The sequence below is a fragment of the Barbus barbus genome (assembly GCF_936440315.1).
Source record: "Barbus barbus genome assembly, chromosome: 12".
Lineage (NCBI taxonomy): Eukaryota > Metazoa > Chordata > Actinopteri > Cypriniformes > Cyprinidae > Barbus > Barbus barbus.
In genome coordinates this window covers 13,580,794-13,601,905 of record NC_136740.1, presented here as the reverse complement: position 1 = coordinate 13,601,905, position 21,112 = coordinate 13,580,794, and the positions used below count along the sequence as shown (strand labels likewise).

General features: G+C 34.7%; 3 protein-coding genes across 3 annotated transcripts; 2 read left to right on the top strand and 1 right to left on the bottom strand.

Moving 5' to 3' along the window:
• The first annotated feature begins 2,147 nt into the window (after nt 1-2,147).
• LOC306877572 (ubiquitin-like protein ATG12) lies at nt 2,148-5,562 on the top strand. The gene is made up of 4 exons (XM_079429411.1): nt 2,148-2,302; nt 3,107-3,243; nt 4,075-4,137; nt 4,335-5,562. The coding sequence occupies exons 1-4, from the start codon at nt 2,200-2,202 to the stop codon at nt 4,392-4,394; spliced, it is 363 nt and encodes a 120-aa protein (XP_079285537.1). The 5' UTR covers nt 2,148-2,199; the 3' UTR covers nt 4,395-5,562.
• Nucleotides 4,812-13,892, top strand: LOC306878181 (germ cell-specific gene 1-like protein). The gene is made up of 7 exons (XM_079430365.1): nt 4,812-5,161; nt 7,450-7,841; nt 8,948-9,136; nt 11,256-11,303; nt 11,454-11,606; nt 11,705-11,816; nt 11,974-13,892. Exons 2-7 carry the CDS (start codon nt 7,646-7,648, stop codon nt 12,344-12,346), a joined length of 1,071 nt encoding a protein of 356 aa, XP_079286491.1. The 5' UTR covers nt 4,812-5,161; nt 7,450-7,645; the 3' UTR covers nt 12,347-13,892.
• Nucleotides 13,816-19,250, bottom strand: LOC306878182 (visinin-like). The gene is made up of 3 exons (XM_079430366.1): nt 18,574-19,250; nt 15,600-15,711; nt 13,816-15,325 (listed from the first exon to the last, which is right to left on the bottom strand). Exons 1-3 carry the CDS (start codon nt 18,952-18,954, stop codon nt 15,240-15,242), a joined length of 579 nt encoding a protein of 192 aa, XP_079286492.1. The 5' UTR covers nt 18,955-19,250; the 3' UTR covers nt 13,816-15,239.
• Between the last annotated feature and the right edge of the window lie 1,862 nt (nt 19,251-21,112).

Below are 21,112 nucleotides of genomic sequence, written 5' to 3'. Positions count from 1 at the left end.
TTTTACAGACATGTCTTTTAGGGTTCATTTTCACAACTTTTATGATTTGTCTGTCAACAGCTACTGTTGTTTTCTCAGCCGATCAAGTCGTTGTTGGTTGCTGGTGTCGCTGGTGGTTTCCAAACTCTTGATTTCTCCATGCCCTTTGTTTTTGCTAGAGCTATAATTGACTTCCTCTTTTCTTTTAGCATCCAAATTGCTTGCTTTTCTCTCAAAGTCAGCTCCCTCATCTTCATCCTGGTTTGTGTGTCATCATCGAATGCAAGATTCAGAATACAGAAGTAATGGATATAACTGATACGACACATTCCCTGCTTTTAATATCTGAAGAATTAATGCAACAGGACACAGCTGATCACTTAGAAAGACCTGTGAGGCAACTGTTCCAATACTTACGCTCACATCAGATAAAGGGATGAAACTCTAAAAGTGCTGAACTTCTTATCTGGTAAAACATCTATGTGTTGAATCACCCAATAATAAAATGTGACATTCTGTAGTTTTGTCTCTCATTTATCTTTTAATCATATTTGTAAATGTCTTGACTCCGCAGCCAACAGAGCAATTTTGTCTTTACTCTTCCAATACTTTTGGAGGGAACTGTGTGTGTGTGTGTGTGTGTATGTATATATATATATATATATATATATATATATATATATAATTATCAGTTGTCACTCATCTTTGTATAACTGCTTAATCTTATTGTCTTATGATCAAAGCTCTAGATTTTTATTGTATAAATATAATACATTTAACATGATTTGTCTACACACACACTAAAGGCCTGATATACTAAAATATACAATAATTTAAACTCAATCAGAGAAAGCACGTAGAAGATTGTGTAGTGTGAAACTGATTTTTTCAGAAGAAAAAAAATTATATTTATTTATAGACCTTAAAAATGCATGTATCAAATATGATGCAGTCATAGTTAAAATTAATTATAGACTAAAGGCTACAAATGACAGTCTTTCTCCGTTGGTGGCCAAGGTTTCCTGCCTGAGAAGAGAATTCAAGGATGCTGCAGCTGAGCCATGACTTCCTCTTTCTTAGCACAGCTTACGTCACACTAAAATACTCTATCACTAGGGTTACTAATACAATGATGAATGCCTGGAAGTATTGCCAGTGTGTGAGATCACACATAAAACCCTGCATTACTGAAGGAGTGGTTTACTGGAATCCATTTACAAGAATGAACATAAAATCTATCTATTTTTACCTTTACAATGCCAAAATAATAAAATAAACATGGATTTGTATCTGCTCTCCTGTAAATTCCCTAGATTTCAAAAGGAATACTTAAGGGTTTGAATGTTTAGGGATAAAACACTGTGGAGCCAAGAAGTGTATCAAAGTAAACAGTGTACTTACACTTGAAGTACAATAAATGCAACACATAAATATCTATTGAACACTTGTCAGACCAACACACAACAAGCTTTCCAGAGCAAGTTTTTATCTTATGTAACCATTCTGATGAAAATGTTGCCACCCAGTGGTGTATCCTTAAAATCTTTTGGTCCTAAAATAAAACGAATTTAACTCACTAAAGTTAAAACTATACAAACTTAATAAATAATAAATAAATCTATATATTTTTTTAGTGCTGTCAAACAATTAAACGCATCCAAAATACATTTTTGTCTTTGCATGATATATGTGTGTGTACTGTGTATATTTATTATGTATATATAAATACAAACACATGCATGTATATGTATATTTAAGAAAAATGTTATGGTTATATATTAAATATATTTATATATAATATAAGAATATAAATATATACATGTATATAGATGTAAATATTTTCAAGATATATAATGTATGTGTGTGTATTTATATATACATAAACACAGCACACACACACATTATGTAAACAAATACTTTTATTTTGGATTAATCGTTTAACAGCACAATTTTGTTTTTATTTTCATGGTATGTTAACAAAATAGACTTCAAAATTCAGGCTAATTTAATTATTACTAAACTAAGTTAAAATGAATATAGGCTATTGTAAATAAAAATAAACAAAACGATTAATAAATCTATCATATAGCTCTTTTTTCGTTTTATGGCAGTCTTCTAAAAATAGAACGCAAACAGGGACTTTTACTTTGAAAAGTGATCTCAGTGGCAGCACGCCTCTGCTCTGTCTGGTGCTGCTGTCTGTCGTGTGTTTGCTGGAGGATGTCTGACTCCGCAGAATCTCCTTCAGAAAACCAAAAAGATGATCCTTCGATACAACACACTGCTACTGAACACACTGGAGCGTCGGATGAGAAGAAAAAGAGTATGGTTTTAGAATTATATACATGACCGGAGCAACGATTATACATTAATTTCTAAACCCTGCTGCTGTTTTTATTTCGCATTAGCGAGCTACTTCCGTGATTTCGCGAAGATTGACTGCTCTGCCAGCCAATGGAGTTGCCGTTTGTTCACGTGCTTTTTTTTTTTACTTTGACAGGGATTGCAAGAGTTGTAGTTTTTCATGGTTTTAAAGAAAGTTAATGCTAAACGCTAATTAACTTTATGGCCTAAACCATTCTTATAGTGGGACCATTCTTATGAGTGATATCGTATCACCTGTTCAATAATATGTAAAAAGATATTACCTAGTATTATTTAACATTTAATTGCGTTGGTATGAACGCCTTTGTGGAACTCAGGGCAATATAGTACCATATTAATTTATTTATGTAGTGCAATATCATTATTATTGATGTACAGAGTCATATACCTGTACATTTTTAGCAGACCCTTGTGAAAAAGTGTACTTTATTGTTCTGAATGTGCACTTGTAGTGTACTTACAGATAAAATAACATTAATGAAATAAAGGTTTCAAACCTTTGTGAGTTTCTTTCGTCTGCTGAACACATAAGAAGATATTTTAAAGAATGTCAGTAACCAAACAGTTGGCGGTAGCCAGTGACTTGTATAGTACGGAAGAAAAAAACTCATACAGGTTTGGAACAAGGGTGAGTAAATGATGACATAAGTGTTGTATTTGGATGAACTATCCCTTTAATAAATATGGTCCAGACATTGCTCAAATATTTTGTGCATGATTTTCTTCTCATTTTATATTTCAGTTGATGTGCTGTTGAAAGCTGTAGGTGATACGCCTATCATGAAGACCAAAAAATGGTCCGTGGAAAAAGGGAGGACAGTACAGTCACTCTCTCAGTTTATCTCACGCTTTCTCAAACTGGAGCCTAGCGAACAACTGGTATGTGATTCACCCTCACCACGGCACCTCATTACATTAAAGATCAGTGTATATGAATATATATAAATATGGTGTCCGCATCAAATTAAATTCACAAAAGTGATTTTATATACATGGAGTAAAGTTTATACTTTGATGTTTCAAATAGCTTTTGTGTCAAATAACTTTTGTCATTCGGCGCAACACATATATTGATGTAAAAATGAAACAACATACTTATTCTGACCTGTACTTAGTAAAATATATAAAAGAAAAGGTGAGCATTCCACATTTCATTTTATTAAAAAAAAAATTTTAACTTCTTGCTGACAAATGGGTAAAACGTATTGGTTTGAAGGATGGTGGCAAAGATAGCTAAATATTTATTAGATTTTGAGAGTTGCACTGTCATTAAAATATAGTCTTTTAATGTCATCTAATGATTCTTGATCTTAATATGCCTGACAAGATTTTTTTGGTATATAAAATGTTACACTGAATGACATTTTAGTGGGTGTCTTCTATAAATCATGGTAAAAATAGTATGTATGTATGCAAAAGTAATATATGATAAAATTAAACTGGACACATTCTAATGTATGAAAAAAATCACCTTTTTGTCTTTGACCCATATATTTTAAATAATTGTTGCGTAAAATATAATATTTTCAGTTTTCAATAAATATAACGTAAATGTAATATATACATAAATATATGATGTATATCATGTTTTCATAAAAATGTGTATTTCTGAACCCAATCAAGGTAAAATTACTCATGAAATAAAACAACAAAGTTTTTTTCTTATTGCTCTTCTATACTGAATGCTTTATCGTTCTGCTCTTCCACCAGTTCATTTATGTCAATCAGTCATTTGCTCCATCACCAGACCAAGAAGTGGGTGTGCTTTTCGAGGTATGATTTTCTAAAAACAAATTGCCAAATGCTACTCTGACCCATGTGGCTTTGAAAGAAAATTTTATGTAGACTGAAATTATTTCAGATAATTATTTCAGCCACTGCTGACAAATGCTTCTTAGCAAGTATTCATCTTATAGTGTTTAAAGATCTGCTTATTTTCTATTAATATTCTTATATTCTCTGTTTTACAGTGTTTTGGAAGTGATGGTAAACTAGTTCTCCATTACTGCAAGTCCCAGGCCTGGGGATGATTGTGCAACTTTTTTTTCTCCCCCTTTTTCCCTTTCATTTATACACCTGTACACATACAGTATCAAAGACATCACTCACACATCATGATTGTTTTATAACGCATTGATTTTTCATGTGTTATTTTTTTTGTAAATAATAAAATGTAAATAATATTGTAAAACAATGCAATATCTCATGGGACTTTTTAAGGTGGAAATCATAAGAACACCAAATACTTTTAGAAGCAAATTTTTCATGTTTTTCATATTTAAACTCATGTTGAAGTGATTTACAAGGACAAGGACAATATGTGATTCTCAGTAGTACAGAGTGATTACTTTTCACAGTAGGGGTGGGTAATGTCCCAGGACAGAACAGGTCACATGTAAGGGGTGGTAGAGAAAGTACAGGGGTGTGAAGAATAGGTGGGACAGAGGGATGTTTAAAACCAATGGACCAATGTAAAAGAAGACAGGATAGAAAGATGGAGACGGCACTAACAGATGGACTAAAGAGGGATTATGGATGCTCTTGGTAGAGTGTGACACCATTTTCAAGGAAAGGCAGGAAAAGGAGGAGATTTGGGCAGGATTGTACCAAAAAAGGGAAAAGCAGAAATAATCGCAAAAGGATAAGGAGGGAAACTGCATGCTGAACCAAAGAGATGAGAACCTTCTGTGTTTAACAGCTGCACAGAAGGTGGAAAAAGATACAAATTAAAGGATCGAAATAGGGAGTTATCATTACGATGGACAATGACATGATGTAAGAAGATTAATGTGCACAGGTAAAAAGCTTTTTTTAATGCAGAATAATTGTTGAATTTCTTGTAAAAGCACTAAATTTCATTCTCAGTTCTGCATATGCAATAATGTAATGCATAAAGGCATTGCTTTCAGATTACGATTAGGAAAACCATTTGGTTGTACTCTTAACAAATAAATAATTGATTCAAGCATTTGTTATGATTAGTAGACATTTTGTCTTTCATATCACTTATAAACACATTCAAATGATTTTAAATTTAGGCTCTTTATTCCAATAAACTGTAAAAAGTGGAAATGTGCGGTTGTTGCCTTAAAAAGCTATTTCCAGTTGATCTAACCCTTGAAAATGAATTTAGTTGATGTAACCTACAGAAATGTGTTCAGGTTTATTCAGATATTAAACTATATTTTTTAAAATTTCTTTTAAAGTCAAATGTTTATAAAACTCCATATTTTATGTAAAAAATAAATATATATGTATCCTTAAAAGAGTAAAAAAAAGAAACATGCACACCTACAAAGCCCAAACAGATTAAAACAGATTATTAGAGGATTACAAGTAAAGTTAGACTTAATGCAAGAGCTTAACTAATAATTTCATCACGTAACTTCAAACGTAATCCTTCGAATTCCCGCTTTTTCCTTTTCTCATTTTTAATCCCATTCAGGGCGGCACTGAAAATAAATAATAGTTTCACATCATTTATTCAGCATTACGTAAACGTTTTTATCTCTGGATTATACAGTTTTGCTCATAAATTGACATACCCCTTGCAGAATATGCAAGATATTAATAATTTGAACAATATACGGGGTAATACATTATTTATATTGTTATTAAAAAGTTTTTTATTTTTATTTTAGGACTGTGCTGAAATAGCAGTTTAACGTACCAGATGTTTGTTCTGAGCAGTTCAGAAAAATTCTCCAAGTCCTGCGCATTCTTTGGTTTTCTAGCATCTTCTGCATATCTGAACTCGTTCCTACAGTGGCTATGATTTTGAGATGCAAAACTTTTTAGATGTGTAAATGTGCTTGTAAACTTTTTTGGGGACGACTGGGGCTGAACTTATTTTGTATTCTAGGAAAAAAATTAAATATTTTATTTAGCTTTTAAATTGCAGTACCAAATATATACTAAATACCACATAGAATGCTGAAAATGTATGATCTTTAAACAAAACAAGAAAAATTAATTCAAACTATTCAAAAGTGCACATCCCCAACTTTTAATGCATTGTGTGTCCTTCTAGAGCATCAGGGTTTGTTGTCACCTTTTGTAGTTGTTGTATAGAATTTCCTCAACTGTCCCTAGCGTGAAAAGATGGATCTCAAAATCACACAGTCACTGTTGAAAAGGGCTAATTTGCAGAAGATGCTAGAAAACCAAAGAATGTGCAGGACTACATGCTAAATCACAAATATAAAGTACTCAGACAATACACTCTTAAAAATAAAGGTGCTTCATGATGCCATAGAATAATCTTTTTTGTTTAAATGTTTCCATAAAGAAACTTTAACATCTGAAGAAACTTTCTGATTCACAAAAGGTTCTTTGTGGTGAAAGAAGGTTCTGCAGATTATAAAAAGGTAAGAAATAGATGGTTCTTTAAAGAACCTTTGACCGAATGGTTCTTTGTGGAACCAAAAATGGTTCTTCTATGGCATCGCTGTGAAGAACCTTTTAAGCACCTTTTTTTTTTTTTTTTTTAAGAGTGTATCTAATAAAACAATTGGTAACACTTTACAATATGGTTCATTATTTAACATAAGTTAACAACATTAATAAACATGAACTAAGAATGAACAATACTTCTACAGCATTTATTAATCTTAATGTTAATTTCAGCATTTATTAATGCATTATTACAATCACAAGTTGTTTGTTAACATTAGTGCACTGTGAACTAACATGAATAAACAATGAACAACTGTATTTTCATTGACTAACATGAACAAAGATGAATAAATAGTGTAATAAATGCTTTGTTCATTGTTTGTTCATGTTACTTAATACATTAACTTGTTAATGACACTTTATTTTAAAGTGTTACCAAACAATTTAATGAGATTAAGTGATGGTTTCTGTTACCGCATAAATGAGTGACATATAAAAATATCTAAATCAAAACAATCAAATATTAAAATAAAACAATAATTAATATAATGATATACTAGTGCCAGGAATTATTAACACAAAAGGTCCAGTGCTAGTGCTATTTTCTTTAAGTTTCTTTGGAAAATAGACATCTGCCCAGAAAAAAAGTGTAAGCCTGTGACATTTGTTGTTCTTTCCTCTCTTCATAAGGTTCTTCCCTGATCTGACCCTCTGCTTTAATGAATCCACATCTTCATTTAACCTACCATCTGTCACAGGGATCTCTTACTCATTTCTGCTTTATATAATTTTCTCAATTTCATTCTCATCCCAAAAGATTTCCTGTTGTTGGTTACTGATCCCTGTTTGCCCTTTATAAACCACCTCTGCCTTCACTTTGGGTAGCATGTTGGACCGCATGTCCAGGCGCTCTCGCTCCCTGCTCTCTCTTTTCCTGTCCTCCCTTGCCCTTGCGTTATCTGTGCTGGCTTTCTGTACATCGTACTGGTGTGAAGGAACGCACAAGGTGGTCAAACCTCTCTGCTTGTCACCTGTCAAGATGAAGAACTGCGGCCAGAACAACAGTGAACCTTACACTACAGGTATGATGTAGTCTTCTGGTTTGATATTACCTGTGTGATAAATCCCATTTGTGATATTCAGACCGACATCACAATTTAAGTATGACATTAAAGGGATAATTCACCCAATAATTCAAATTTGCTGAAAATGTAGTCACCCTTGAAGCCATCCAAGATGTAGATGAGTTTTGGATTTGGAGAAATTAAGCATTGCATTACTTGCTCACCAATGGACCCTCTGCAGTGAATGGGTGCCGTCAGAAAGAGAGTCCAAACAGCTGATAAAAAGATCACAATAATCCACAAGCAATCCACACATCTCCAGTGAAGCAAAAAGCTGTTTGTAATAAACAAATGCATCTTTATGCTGCTTTTAACTTAAAACCATAATATTGCTTTCTCCAGTGAAAAAGAATCACGAGAGAAATGTACACAAGATCAAGCACTGTTTACAAGTAAAAACAGTCCTAAAGAAATACTGGATGTTGGAGGAAATGTTATTATATATAATGTTTTTGATAGAAGAAACAGTTTAAAGTTAAAACATCTTAACAATGGATTTGTTTCTTACAAACATGCATATTTTTACTTCATAATACATTAATTGATGGACTGGGGTTGTGTGGATTACTTGTGGGTTATTGTGATGTTTTCATCAGCTGTTTGGACTTTCATTCTGATGGCACCCATTCACTGCAGAGGATCCATTGGTGAACAAGTGATGTAAGACTACATTTCTCCAAATCTGTTCTAATGAAGAAACAAACTCATCTACATCTTGGATGGCCTGAGGGTGAGTATGCTTTTAGCAAATTTTCATTTTTGGGTGAATTATCTCTTTAAGAATTGAGTAGCTTATATTTTATAATGTTTTCTAAAGGAAAGCACAGTTAACCTTTGCACATCTCTAAACAGCAGTGGTGTTGTTTATTTTTTTAAATAATTAGTCTGTGTTTTGACCATATTGGTTGAGTGAATGGCTCATTCATAAAGATGGTTGCCACCTACCGGCGCAATAATGGAGCCTTCAATGAAAAATCCCCACTACTAATGATACAAACACTGACAGTACCATCCACTCATTCAGGTTGCTGTCAGGCTAATTGGTTGTCCTCTTTTCTCTTCAGAAAGCCCCACCCCGGATCCACGGAACCTGCTACCAACATTATCACCAAAGCGAAGGGAGGAACTAGCCAGGATTCGACAAAGACAATTGGCCAATGCAGTGCACTACATTTGGGAGACGGGAGAAGACAAGTATACCTTCAGATATTTCCACACAGGATTTTGGGAGTCCTGTGAAAAACATGCTGATGGTAAGAAAACCGCTCATCAAGAGACATCAAGTAATAGTTAGCCCAAAAATGAAACGTCTGTCACGCTGAGGTATCTACTCACCTTATGTCGTTTCCAACCTATCATTTTCTTTTTATCCATGGACCAAAAAAGGAGATGTTAGGATGGATTTTCATGCTGCTCTTTCCCATATAATGAAGTTGTCAATTTTTTTTCCATCATATTTATTGTCAAATTTGGTCTTACTAAACCATGGTTTAGGGAGAACCTCTGCAGAGGTTCTGAATGCTGACCCTTGAAGTCCACTTTCCCGCAGAGTTTAGCTCTAACCTTGATCAAACTCACCTGCCTTTATCTTTCTAGTAATCCTGAAGACCGTGATTAACTTGTTCAGTTGTGTTTGATTAGAGCTGGAACTAAACTCTGCAGGAACACTAAAAAAAATATTCACTGAATTTACTCAGTTTTGTAAGGTAAGTGGTTGCAATCAATTTATTTTAGCTACATTTAAATAAACAAATTTAGTTGACTAAAGTTCAACATTTTTTATTTAAATGTAGATAAAATAAATTGTTTGTAACCACTTACCTTAAAAAAAATAACATATTTTTTTTCTGTGAATGTGGACCTTCAAGGCCAGAGTTGAGAACCCCTGCAATAAACAATAATATTGGTGATAATTGATCAGAACTATACATTGATGTGCTGTATTTGAATGTGAGCAAATATGGACAAGATTTCAGAGATGCAGCAGATGATTTAAAAACTATTTAGTATTTTGTCTTTTCCCTTCACAAATTTATCAAATGTAGTCTTCAGAGGATTTGGTATATAGTGCACAAATTTTATGAATCACATTTATGGTGCTTTTGTCATTTTAATTGACAGTCCCTACACATCGTTCACTGTTATTTCATGGAAAGAGCTGCATGAACATTCTGTCAAATTTCTCCTTTTGTATTTCATGGAGGAAAGAAAGTCATAAGAGTTTGAACCGTGATGGTAAAGGACACAAGTTTTATGTTTGAGAAAACTGTTCCTGTCATTTTCATTAAATTACAGTTTTATAACCATTTTGGCGCTAATTTTAGAAACTTGAACAACCCCCCCAAAAAAACCCATCATTACTTGCAACACAGAATGTCCAGTGTTCAAAACAAAGCATTGCACAGTCATATCTTTAAAGAAACCTTGCACTTGCTTGGTTTAAATAACTTGTAATGAAATACCATATGAACATTAATTTAGATCACTGTGCATAGGGATCATAGAAACAGAGTCTAAAACAGAATACTTATGAAGTATTAAATCCATAGACAATAGTCCAATTGGTGACGATGAAAGTAACTGGTGTCACTAGATCTGAAATATCCTGAGATGTTCCTGATCATCACATGGAATGTTGTTTAAGCTACATTGATTAAAGGGATAGTTCACACAAAAATGAAAATTATTTTATCATTTACTCACCTTCCTCTTATTCTAAACATGTATGAGTTTTTCTTCTGTGTAACATAAAAGAAGTTAACAGTAGCCATTGATATTGCTTATTTTTTCCATCTTATGGAAGTCAGTGGCTACCGTCAACCATCAAAATATCTTCTTTTGTGACGAAGAACAGAAGAAAGAAACTCATACAGGTTAAGATCAAGTGGAGGATGTTAATAATGTCAGAATTGTACTTTTTGAGTGAACTATCCCTTTAAGTGTAATGCAGTATACTTGACATTTTAGATCATTGTAATGAAATGAATAGACAGCCATCCCAGATGCATTGTGTGAATTGCTTATTGAAAATTTTGATGTTTTGATGTCATTTTGAATAGGTGATTTTAATAAAATGAACAAATGTATTTAGGTTTATGTCTATTGCGTTTACTTTATTGGAGAAGGTGTTAAGAGTTTTGAAAATATGCATTTTGAGTACTGGCTGTAAGTCTTGAGTCTAGAATTTTGAAAATTGACATCAAAGTACTGATATTAGTGCCAAAGTGATTGTAAAAATAAAGAGGTAATTTAAAAAAATAATCAAAATTAATTTAATCATCATTCATTTAAAATGCACCATTGATTTATCAAATAATCATATTGTCAAGTGCGTCAGACATTGGATTTCATTGGTATTTTGCTACATTACAGGAGAACGATGTCGCCGGTTCTTGGATCTTACCCCTGGAGAGACTCATGGTAAGATTGCAGTGTGTGTGTGTGTGTGTGTGTGCATGAAATGATCTCTGCAGAATGATATAACTAATGATGTGTGTAGGTGTATCTGCAAGGCTTTCTGTATTTGTACAGTAAGTGCTCATGTAAGTGAACTGTGTGCATCTGCTGCAGGTGTTCTGTGGTTGTCAATGATTGCTGAGTTCATGTATATCAGTTTGTTGGGCATGGGCTTTCTACTCATGTGGGTGGAAGTGTTGTGTGCTCATAAAGAAATGCATGCACTCAAAATCAACGCTTTCGCAGCCATATGTACAGTGCTCTCAGGTAAGATAGTAGTCCTTGGTTCCCTCTTGTGGTCAATTTTAATATTGCATTATTGTTCATTTATATTATTTTGATTTCCCCCTACTTTTTTCTTTCAGGACTGTTAGGGATGGTGGCTCATATGATGTACACCACTGTATTTCAGCTAACTGTGATTGTGGGTCCCAAAGACTGGAGACCTCAGACGTGGGACTATGGCTGGTCGTTTGCGTGAGTACACTTACAAAATATTTTCACACAGATTATGTAAAGTTTATCTTGATTGTGATTTGATTAAAGTGGAAGTCTCTTCGTATGAACTTTATAGATGTTAACAAATTTTCCTCTTTCTTTTGCATGGTACTTTCACTCATTTCTTGACTCCAAGGCTTGCATGGGTGTCTTTCAGCTGCTGCATGGGTGCTGCAGTTATGACCCTTAATTCTTACACAAAAACAGTCATTGAGTTACGTCACCGCCAGAGGCTTCGATTAGAGGAGGCCCGTGCTACAAGCCACGCTCCGTCCTATGATGAGGTGGTCCCAGGTGGAGGGCTGTACTCTGTCAGCGGCCTATTACAGTGCCCAAATGGGATGATAGACTCTATGTGGGCATCCAATGGGAGCATGGGACTGGAGCAAGAGAGGGATGTGCCCACCCTGGTACTGGTTGGAGGATGCGGACAAGATTCGTGTGAGGACTGTGAAAGAGAGATGGATGAGATGAAGGAGGCCATGAATGGAATAGATTCTCCTTGTTAATCGTGGATGATGTGAGTTGAGGGGCTAGTTCACTCAAAAATGAAAAGTTTTGTTATTATTTAGTCCCCATCATTTCATTTCAAACCTATATGGCTTTCTTTCGCTGTAGAACACAAAATAAAATAACTTGAAGAATGGTAGTAATCCAATTGATTTGTTTACCACTGATGGCCAGTGGATGGAGATTTTTTTTCTTTTTAAAAGGGACAGGAACTGCTTTTTTATTATTTTGTACTGTTCTCTGAGGTCCCCTTATTACGTTATCAAGATTTTCACATTAAAAAACATCATAATTTAGAAGTAATAGGCTATTTTCTGTCCTGTTTATGACCCCCCTCTTCAGAACGCTGTTTGAACAGTTGTGTAGCGGATTGTAGACTCTGAAGTAAACACCCACAGCTATGATTGGCTAACACTTGTGTATGTTTGACAGTTTACATCCTTCACAGATAGACGCTGCTGTGATTTAGGTTTAAAGCACATAAATACTCAGTACATATCAAACGATCTGTTTAACAGACAAAGCAAATGTGACCACATAATAAAAACAGTTACTCGCACGTGTGTGTTGTGACATTATTGTCAGATCTAATAGGGATCAGAAGGAAAAGCAATGCAAAGAAATTTTTTCCACAACTTGGCACTGCAAAATGTCTTGCTGTCTTCAGAGCCATCTTTATCGTTTGGTTTCTGCTTAGACTTGTGTGTTCACCTCTCTCATAAACACTACATGCATGAATCGGTGGGCGGGGCTAAACAGGCAGCGATGTAGAAGCAGGCGTTGATCTTCTGCAGAGGCGGAGTTTAGCCACACTATTACATCATAGAGGGGCACATTCCACAAGCTGCCGTTTAGGCAGACTGACTTCAATATGAGCTGTTTTTAGGCTAACTAAAGTTTTGAGTTCTGAAACGGATGCTTTTATAATACAATCACCTCTTATATATCAAGGGATTTTGATTTCTCAGTTCATGACCCCTTAATATCTTCTTTTATGTTCCACAAAAGAAAGAAAGTCATACCGGTTTGGAATGAAGTGAGTGTTGGTTAATGATGACAGAATTTTCATTTTGGGTGGATTGTCACTGTAATTAGTTTTTATAACAATGGCCTTGTAGGTTTTGTTTGCCTGATTAACTGACTGACTAGCAAAAACTGTCTATGCAAAATGTCTTTATAGATTGTTTTTTCAGGTATGTCTGTGGCTGAAATTCAGTCAGTATGTGATATTGTACAGTATGCAGAAACAGTGTGGGGAAGATGTCACACTCTGTGTATGAGTGGATTTCCAAATGTGAGGATTGAGGAAAATTTAATTTATATATTGAAAGGTATAAGACTTTTGAGTGGATTAAACTGAGATTTTGTCAGAGCACAAAGCCTGTATTATTTTCATGTTATATTGTAACCATAAACATTTTCTGTAATATCTCATATTTTCTTCTGTATTGTATTGTTTCTTTTATTTGGTTTAGAATTGACACCCAAGCCATAACAAATAAATAAACAAACAAATAAATAAAATAATAATGTAAATGTTAATGTAAAAATGATAAAGTATTGCTTGAAATATCTACTAAATATGAAATTGTTGCAACCATCAAATGGTGTGGTTTTCTCTCACTTCTGAGAGCAGTACTGTATGATATTGTAAGAATTATGCAAGTTTTGCATAACATGCATTATATAGGTCTTTAACCACTGTATACTTGCACCAGGAGTGTACCTATTGTGTTCATGTTGAATAGGATATGGTTAAGGTTAGGGGCAGGTTTGGTGGTACAGGTTTAAGAGTGGGTTAAGGTGTAGGGGTAGGGTCAACACTACTTATAGATGTACCTACAAAAAGTATTTAAATTTAAGTTAATTATGACAAATATGGCAAAACAAAGAAAAAGATAATATATTAAAGAAATCCAAAATGAGAAATGGAGAGAGGGAGGCTGCAGTTGGAGATTTTGAAAAGTCTTCTTTGCAATGTTGGACAGGCGATTATGTCGGTAATCCTAATTTGGACTAAGGCAGTGAGGGAATTGACGGTTAGTAAAGAGTGTTATAAAGTTCATAAGAGACTCTCTCCAACAAAATATTGCAAACCTGCTCACATACAGACTCAGATTTACCTGTGTGCCAAAGTATATATCTGGCCCAATTTTGCCATGCAGTGACAACACACAAAGATAATCCAGGATTACGGGTAAATATTGCCACAGCATGTTAAACCTCTCGGCCGCTAGCAGACCATTAGAGATTATTGTGCTGCCCATTCCAGTGGTTCACTTGAACTCTTCACCTCACCTAATCATTTACACACAAATCCACACATACAGACGGAGCAGTGAAAATCTTTACAACTAACAGTTTCAATTTTATTCCACAACAGTTGACATAAAAAAACTGATTTGCATAATATAAATGGCAAAGGATGCTGGATGATAAATCTGGATGAAAATATATTATGTTGATTTTCCACACAATCTAGTGGCTTTATATATCTGTATACTTAATTTACAAGAAAAAAACGTGAATGATCTTGTTCTCACTTTGATTCATAAAGAAACAATTATATTTGCTTTCAGTATCTCTTCTTCAGTCTACATACAGACTTTCACACATTTCAACATTTGTTCCCAGATGTGACACTTTACTATCACTTTAATCTATCATCATTCTGCCTATCACAACTCACTCGAAACATATTGAAGTTAATGGGCTTTCAAATATTTACAGAATGACTCACGTTGAACTAATACAAGAAGCAGGACAGATGTGCCCAGATTAAAGGGTAAAAGTTAAAAACAAACAAAATGGGAATAAAGAAATTGGGGGGAAACACTTGACCAAAGGAAATTATATGACATTAAAAATACAGTTATTGTTCTTGTTTTATTATTACTTTTTGGGCTCGTATTGAATAAGGTGGATTGCGTCTTCATTGTCAAGTACGCCTTGAATAAACTCACCCTCAGCCAATCGCTCTGAAAAGAAAAACAGAACGAGTGAAACACTGAATGTTACTGGACAAACTCACATATTCATTCTTTGACATTCCTTTACTATGGCACCATCTTTGCTTTGTAATAAAGGTAGGAAATGCAAACAAATAGTCAAATAGCACACTTGAATCTTTTATCATGTGTCCATGGATGACAGATAGGTATTAGAAAATATATGAAATATATATGAACAGTAAAGGGTTATATAAAAACTATAAACATATTAACATACATTAACATAAAAACACATTAATACCATTATCTTTTTTATCGAAGAACGACCACAGTTTGTCTGCTCTCTTCTCGGGAGTGTTCTCGTCTGCTGGAAGATTTGCCTGCTCTTCTTTGGGGATCAGCTTAAAGATAGACTGAGGATCAACAAGATGGAAGAAAAGTGGATGTGAGGAGGGAAGAAAGAAATAACAGACTAATTCTAAGACTAATGATATGTGCAATCATTTCTAAAACCTCTCTCTGTCATTTACATTCTGGGCTTGAAACTCTGGCCATTATGAAGCATATCATAACGTCAGAAAGTTTTGTGTGAGGGTAGGGTTAGAGAAAAGGAATAGAATAAACAGTTTGTATAATATAAAAACCATTATGCCTATGGAATGTCCCCATAAAACATGAAAACCAGTGTGTGTGTATGTAATTATTTTATACTAATAATATAGCAACCATTTCCAATTCTTACAGGATGTTTCCCCAAACACACCAAAACTAAACACCTCATCTCAAAGCAGGCAACCTAATTCCTATATTTACCCAAACATGATTAATTTTTAGACAAAATGTAGTTGACAACATGTAGTGAAAATCCCTGTGACAGCCAGATCCATTAGTTAATTGTAGTGCCAAATGAATGACCATCTGCTCTTCTGATGATGCCTGTCTGGAGCTAATCGTCATAGATTAGGGCCACTAATGCCAAGGGTCATCTACATAGACTTTAGTTTTTCCTTATCACTGCTGACCTGGATCTGAGTGGTCCAGTGAGCCAAGGAGATGTTTATCTCAGACAAATAAGACACATTAGAAAAATACAGATTAGAGGCAGTGCCAAAGCTCCTGCCAAAACCACATGCTGCATGGCCTCAGCACAGCTCAGTCTTTAATGCTCTTTTGCATTCAGTCACTGGCACAATGACAGTGACATTTATACTTATAAACCACCAAACTAGTGATCACAAAACCTGAGTATAAGGTCAAATGCCGTTCTGACCTCATGACGTATAGCTGTGTTAGGATAACTGTTTTGATATATCCACAAATGCCTAAAAATGCACTGAATATAGAACTGTATTCCTTGATTCTATACTGTATCTTAAGTTTTGCTCCTGATGTATGACTTTTTTCCTGCTTAATTAAAAAAAGAAAACATAGAAGAAACTTTTTTTCTTGTGTTTGTCTTGCTGGATATATACTGTGTAATTTAAACCACATGTTCCCACTGTTTGTGACATCTGTAACCCACTTATCCAGCATCTTTCTAAAAAAAGTATCTTACATTGTAATCCCCCCACCCACCTGTCTCTGTGCTAATGGCTGTATGTGTTTGAAAAAGCCTCTCTGTACGTTTATTGTTCAAGCTAAACCATTTATCGGATGAATTATTCTGGGATTCGACAAATTGCATTAGCCATGCTCCAAGGCAACGGCTTGTTAAGTCAAAGCTCATAAGACATTTGGCTTCTTTCTTTTTACCTAGGCCTTGTGTTCTGTGTTTGTTTAGTATTGCTGACTGAACAAAACTCACAGAGAGAATAGAGAGAAAATTAAAATGATATATTCTGCGATTATATATGTGATGCATAATCAAGAGAAAGATTAGAATGCATGTGCATGAGTACTTTTATAAGGGAAACTGGGGCAAGTTGTCACTAGGCCTATATTTCAATAACTGTAAGGATTTGAGTCAAATGTCAAGCTACACAAATGTGTTTTTCAATTTGGTCTCAAACATCTTCAAAACAGTCTTAAATCAGACTTATTTCCTTTACAAAAAAGTATACTTTAAGTTAATTTTATTAAGAATACTTAAGTGAAGGTCAGTTATAATTTACGTGTAGTAAGTATATGTACTAGTAGTATACATGTAAGTATACTATTTCAATACTACTTGGGACTAAATTAGTTTAGTTTACAAAAGTATACTTTTAAGCATACTTTTAACATTTGGCAGACCCCGTGTTTTCTTTCACAAACCGAGTCCTACATTTAACAGTAGACTCATGCTAAACTAAACACTATATACTTTTAATCACAGTAGTAATCTTTGAGTACACAACTAGTGTACAACAACAAAGTACATAAAAAGTAGACTGAAAGTTAACTTGCCTAATGCATTTTAATATAATACACTATCCCCGGTTTCACAGACAAGGCTTAGACTTAGTCCTAGACTAAAATGCGAATCTGAGCTGTTTCAACTGAAAAAAACTTGCACTGACTTCTTGATCTTAAAACATGTCAGTGCCTTTCTTTTGTCTTAAGATGCACAACAGTAATGTTTTTTTCTAAGGCATGTTTATAAAAATTACTTAAATGTCCTAATTGAACTATGGGCTAATCCTGGTTTAGTCTAAGACCTGTCTATGAAACCGGGCCAATATTATATAATAATATAATAGCACACTTGAATAAACTTCTTTTTTGTAAGGGTTTAGGAATTTTGTTTCAAAAACATTCATTTGTAACAGCTTTAAACAAGAAACACAATAAAACCCCACTTGGATGCATTTAGGAAAGAGTCAACTAATTAAGGCAGTTTTTAACCAAAAATGATGAACTGTGATTTCAGGACAAGTGTATTTATCTTGAATATCTGGTCGGGGCAAGCCGTCACATTTTTGTCTGAGCATTTTGTCACATGTTTTAAATTATTTATTTATGTTTGTTTACTTGTTATTTGTCATTTGTTTAACTTACATTTCATTGTTATTGGCTGTTCAATCAATGACATATTCCATTGTGACTACTTGCCCCTGTGTGACAACATATACTGTGACAGCATATCCTGCATCTAGGGGCATGTTGTTACAAAAGATCAACATGCATTCAATAATGTTTTTTCCTTCTCTTAAAAAAACCCTGCAAAACTGTCAACTAGCCCCAGTCTCCCTGCATAAATAGCAAGCTCACTCATTTATGTTATGGTTTTGAAAGGAAGCCACACAACAGTGCAGCATGTGAACACTTATGAAGATATTCACCAACATTTGACCTACCTGACAGATTTCTGCCACTTCTGACTTGGTGATGTAGCCGTTCTTGTCGACATCAAAAAGTGAAAAGGCCCACTCCAGCTTTCGCTCCGTCTTTCCAGTTGATGTCATGTGTAGAGCAATAATGTATTCCTTGAAATCCAATGTTCCATCATCATTCGTGTCAAAGGAGCGGAAGACGTGCTGGGCGTATGCTGCAGCATCACTGTCTGGGAAAAAGCGTTCGTAGATCTTTTTAAACTCTTGTGGTGCGATACGGCCAGACGGGCACTGCTTCTGGAAGTTCGCATACCACTGTGACAGTTCATCCTCTGAGAATTTGGTATTGAGTTTGAGATCCTCCAGGATCTCCTTGGACATAGCACTGCTTTTGGCATTCCCCATTTTTGGCTGCTGGTGGAGAGCACAGGTAGGGATTCAGGAAGTGTTGTTTGTCAGGTCCTCCTTTCTGACCAGAGATATTATGTAGCTTCTTTTGCTGAGAATTGGTGGATGCCTGTAATTAATGTCCCATTAAAAACTCAGTTCTCCTTTCAAGAAATGATAGATGGATTGATAGATGTCACACCCAAGGGTTAACAGAGGAAGAACAGTGTCTGTTGTAATGAAGCTCTCAAATGTAAAGGGAAGAATGAGCGCTGACCGATGACGCTGGCTGCTGATGGCTGGGTGAGTGAGTGGGGGTGGAGCAGGTGAACTTAGGCTGTTACCTTTGAATGCAGGTTTAAGTCGTTAAAGAGGGATTTGACACGGCTGAGCCTCTGAGCCCCAAATCAACAGCTTGGGACTGTCCCATTCCATAAATGATTAGAATAATAACCCAGAACACAGAACAGAACATCTTATAAATTAATCGCACAATCTAGATTTACTAGGCAAATGCCCAGTTGTCACTACACTTTAAGCTTGTTGATCATATACATCTTATGTCTTGTGAGCTTAAACATTTAGTTTGGGTGACATATAAAGCATTATTTAGAATTTTGCTAACTTAATATGTCATAATTGCAACATTACTGTATCTAGCTAAGTAACATTTTTTATTTAATATTTTAGGTTTTGTTGAAATGCAAAATGGACTTGAGATGTTCAAGAAAGCATCACACAAATCAGTATGGTTTTGCACTGCATACCATTGTTTTTCCAGCAAAAAGTGTGTTTATGAATTTATATATTGCATGGAGTTACATAGTATAGTGTAATTTCCAGCTGTTGTTACATATCGCATATTTTAAAAAAATTATAAATTTATTTATCATATAAATATGTGGTAGTGGTGTTTTTCCCAATTAATTAATTCATTACCTGTTTGAGACAACTTTCCCTAATTTTTTGCTTGGATCACACAGCTGACTGATTTCACCATTATTACTGTATAAGGGATTATAAACATGCTTAAATGTATGAAAAGTGCACTAAAGTCAATAACAATAAGTACTTAACATACAGTCATGTCCTCAACTGACAGTCTTAGTCCTCTTAATGTGACATCAGAGCATTTTGGCACAGATAGCGGCATCCAGACAACTAAACTGACCTTTTGTGATGTTTAAAGCAAGGCCTTGTTGTAAAGCCGTACTTATTTTTCCTCAGCTTGACATGTTGTTTCTTACCAATGGTAACATCAGTTAGGTTGTATGAAGGGCTTAGAAAATAAGGTTTATTAGTTTTATCTTCTGTTGAATTCATCTCACAAACTGTCAACACTTTCACTGAGTAGTGTGAATTAAGCGACAGCAGCTTTTGCTGATGTCTGTATCGAGTTCATTGAGGTTAATTCAAGACACCGTTGGTTTTGTTTGATTTTATTTTAATTGCATGTGGTAATCAGGGGATGGTTAAGCCTGGACCAGACATCTGCCGTACCCTCTTTTCCAGGAAGCTTCCCTCTTTTAATCTTATTCCTGTACTTCTCACCTCTCTACAACTTTTCATGCCACCTGTCTTTTATTATAGGTCTGCATGTTTTCTAATTTACTGTAATATGTTTATATTTTTCAATTCAGTTACACATAACCTGTTGTGGGTACTCTAATAAATTCATTAGGTCTTGTTTGGTTCAGTGACTAATGGTGGTTATGAGTAGCAACTGAGTTTAGGTTCATTTGAAAATATCTTTGGATTATGGTTATGGGATATACAGGGTACTTATGTCAGGTCTCCTTTTGTATCTCCATGCAAACCACTTACCAATTAACATTACCTGCCACATTGCTTTTTCCGCTGTTACAGTGCATTTACACTGGCAGTCAAGAGTCAAGTTAAGTCATTGTAAACTCTTTCAGCATTGAAAAAAATCCTAAAAACTCAAATGTGAAGTAAAAAACAGTGGCTGCAGGCTATGACATTTGTCCTTCTGGATTTAGTGAGTAAATCATATTCTTTCACATAGCTTTGCAGTGCATCTATTTTGAATATTGCAGCTGGATGCTTTTATTTAGGTATTCAGTAACACTAACACTACAGTGCCAAGTGTGTTTAATCTTTGTTGCTTACACTTTATTCTGATAGTCTACTTTAATCATTCTACTACCATGTCAAC